This window comes from Camellia sinensis, chromosome 14 (genome assembly GCF_055761805.1).
Source record: "Camellia sinensis isolate YWXY chromosome 14, ASM5576180v1, whole genome shotgun sequence".
Lineage (NCBI taxonomy): Eukaryota > Viridiplantae > Streptophyta > Magnoliopsida > Ericales > Theaceae > Camellia > Camellia sinensis.
In genome coordinates this window covers 85,007,361-85,010,154 of record NC_138974.1, presented here as the reverse complement: position 1 = coordinate 85,010,154, position 2,794 = coordinate 85,007,361, and the positions used below count along the sequence as shown (strand labels likewise).

At 35.2% G+C, this 2,794-nt stretch overlaps 1 protein-coding gene across 1 annotated transcript; it reads right to left on the bottom strand.

Annotated features, from left to right (window-relative positions):
• Positions 1 to 263: 263 nt before the first annotated feature.
• On the bottom strand, positions 264 to 992 carry LOC114273751 (RING-H2 finger protein ATL57). Its single transcript, XM_028215565.2, has one exon. The coding sequence runs from the start codon at positions 990 to 992 to the stop codon at positions 264 to 266; it is 729 nt and encodes a 242-aa protein (XP_028071366.2).
• Between the last annotated feature and the right edge of the window lie 1,802 nt (positions 993 to 2,794).

Here is a 2,794-nt window from a genome sequence, read left to right as displayed (position 1 = left end):
TACTTTATTAGGTATGTCTTAAAATTAAAAAATTATTTAAAATATTAAAAAAAATCAGTAAAAATAAAAATAATAAAAAATTAATTTTCTGAAAAATTAATTCTAAAAACTGAAACCAAATTTTACCATTCATCTCGTCGCATGCATGCCGTGAAACACACGCAAATGGTTGGTATAACACTACTCCCAAGTCGTAATGAATTATTTTCATATTTACACCTGCCAACTCGCACGTACAAAAAATCAAAGCTCAAGTGAACGTGTCAAAAGCTCAAGCTTCTCTGCAGCTGCGCCGCTTGATCTCCCAAGCTCGAGAAACTACACGTCCTCCTCAAGTCCACTGGTCCCACATCCCTCCCCTCCTCAACCCACGTGTCACTTCTCTCCACCGTCGATCCTCCCTGATCTTCACCAACACCACCACCATGATCATCATCATCATCACCTCCCTCGTCTCCCTGCGACACACCCAAACAAACCTCCTCAACTCCACCAAACAACTGAGTCGAACGACACAAGGGACACGACGCGTGTGAGCACAGCCACGTGTCAATGCACTCAGCGTGAAACATGTGGCGACAGTACGGTATCAACTTAACCCCCTCTCTCTCCTCGAACTCGCTCAGACAAATCGCGCAGTCGATCGGGTGCTTCGCGTCCCCACGGTAAGAAATGAGCGGAAGTGATCGGACGGCGGATGGATCGAGACCTTTCGGATAAGTTGATGGAAGGAGTGGAGGAGGGCGGCGGCGGCGGCGGCGATAGGCGGAGAAGAAGCCCATGAAGAAGAGGGCGGTGAGGAGAACGAGGGCCGTTAGGGCCATGGAGGAGTCGAATGGGTAGTTGGGCTTGAAAGGCCTATTAGTGAGGGTTGATGATGAGCCGTTGATGGGCTGTAGAAGTGGGTCCGGAGAGTATGTGAACGACGGTGATAGAGTGGTGGCCCGGCCACGATTTTCTCCTTGTAGGAGCTTCCTGCTGTGGGGCTTCATTGCTTGTTTTGCTGCTGTGTGTGTTTTTAGAGAGAAAGAGAGAGAAGAGAGTTAATACAGAGTGACAGTGTTGTAGGGAGGTGAGAGATTGGGGAGTTTGGCAATGGAGGAATGGGGTGGGGTTGGTGGATAAGTATGGCGGGTTTTGGGATTAGACGGCGGCGGCATGGCAGACGTGGGACCCACATCCAGGGACCGGACTGATCCTTTCTTTCTGGACATGTGGACTCACTGCTAATTTTATTTTTATTATTTTAGATTTGTTTTTAAAAAAATAAACAAATTTTAAAAATAATTTAATTATATACTCATGCGACCATCTTAACCTCGGTTTGAGAAGGAAGCTTTGGGTTAAAATAGTTATATAAAATAAAATATGTTATTTTAATTTAATAAGATAAAATATCATATCTAACTCATAATTATTACATTCTTCTTCTTATAAAAAGTCAAAAAATTCTTCTTAAACGAGATTTTTTAGTCTTAGACTATGGGGTGGTTTGGGATTATTTAAATAAGTGTACTTTTTGACTTTTTATAAAATATAAGTTGGGTATGGGTTAGGTTTGAAGTGATGTGATAGAGAGGTAATGTGACTTAAATAAGATAGTGACTTTTTGACTTTTTAGGTTATGACAAACAAGGCCTAAAATAGTCAAAAAGTCAAACCTACTTCCTAAACATTTTTTATCATGAAAATTATTTAAGTTGGTTGAGAGATTATTTGTGAAAGAATTTGAAAAAGAAAAAGAAAAAAAGTATGTGTAATTAAGTGTAATATAAGTATATTTTCACATTTTACTTATCATTTTTCTTTTTCTTTCTAAATTTTTCCTAAATTTCCCAATCAAATATAATCTTAGACAAAAATTATATATAAATTCTCTTTCTAAACTCATTTTTATGATCAATGATGTGTAAAAGAAATGATTAACCTATGGTCACATTGCAACCATATATGTGAATATTTTTTCTCTAACGTCTGTGCATTTTGTGCTTGGAACGTTTTGTGTTCTTAAATTTTTTTGATTATAGAAGATATGAGAGAGAATTATTATTCTAATAAATTCTTACATTGTTAAGTTTGAAAGAAAATTTAACTTTTAATTTTAAATATTATTCAGTGTGTTTGATTTTAGTTTTTTGAATTTAATTTTTTGAAAATTAAATTTTTTATTTTTTTTATTTTTTTGTTTTTAATGAATATTTTTAAAATTTGAAGCAATTTTTAAAAATTTTTTAGATGCACCTTACTTAGATGTATTTAAATAATAAAATATTTGTGAAAAATAATTAAAAAATTAATAAATACACAAAAATACAAAAAATATATACTGAATTTTGGTATTTTTTTTTGTATTTTTTGGTATTTAGAGCATCTCTAACGGTGAACCAAACCTGGCATCATATTTAAATTTTGGTGAAAAAGTCACTTTTTGAAGTTCCAATAGTTTCAGTAAATTGGTATCAAAATGAGAATTCACTAAAAAATTCATCAAAGTGAGAACAGGGTACATATTTCATTACTTTACTGTGCGTGACCGTTGGAGGAGACCAACCGGTTAACCGGTTCCCTTTCAAATAAGTAGGTTCAAACAGGTAAAAAAAAAAAAATTTGCCTTACCTGTCGACCGGCCGGTCGACCCTCCCCTTTTGATGCGCGGTTGGAGGAAGAAATATCAGATTGAGAAAATTAGATTTTTTTTATTCAAATTTGGTGAAAATTTTTGTTAACTGTTGGAGATGGTCTTAGTGTATCTTTTAAAGATTTTTTTCACAAATATTATACTTTTTAAATATAT

Bases quoted from the DNA above. Each gene is read 5' to 3' on its own strand.
- LOC114273751 (XM_028215565.2), bottom strand. From the start codon at position 992: ATGAAGCCCCACAGCAGGAAGCTCCTACAAGGAGAAAATCGTGGCCGG.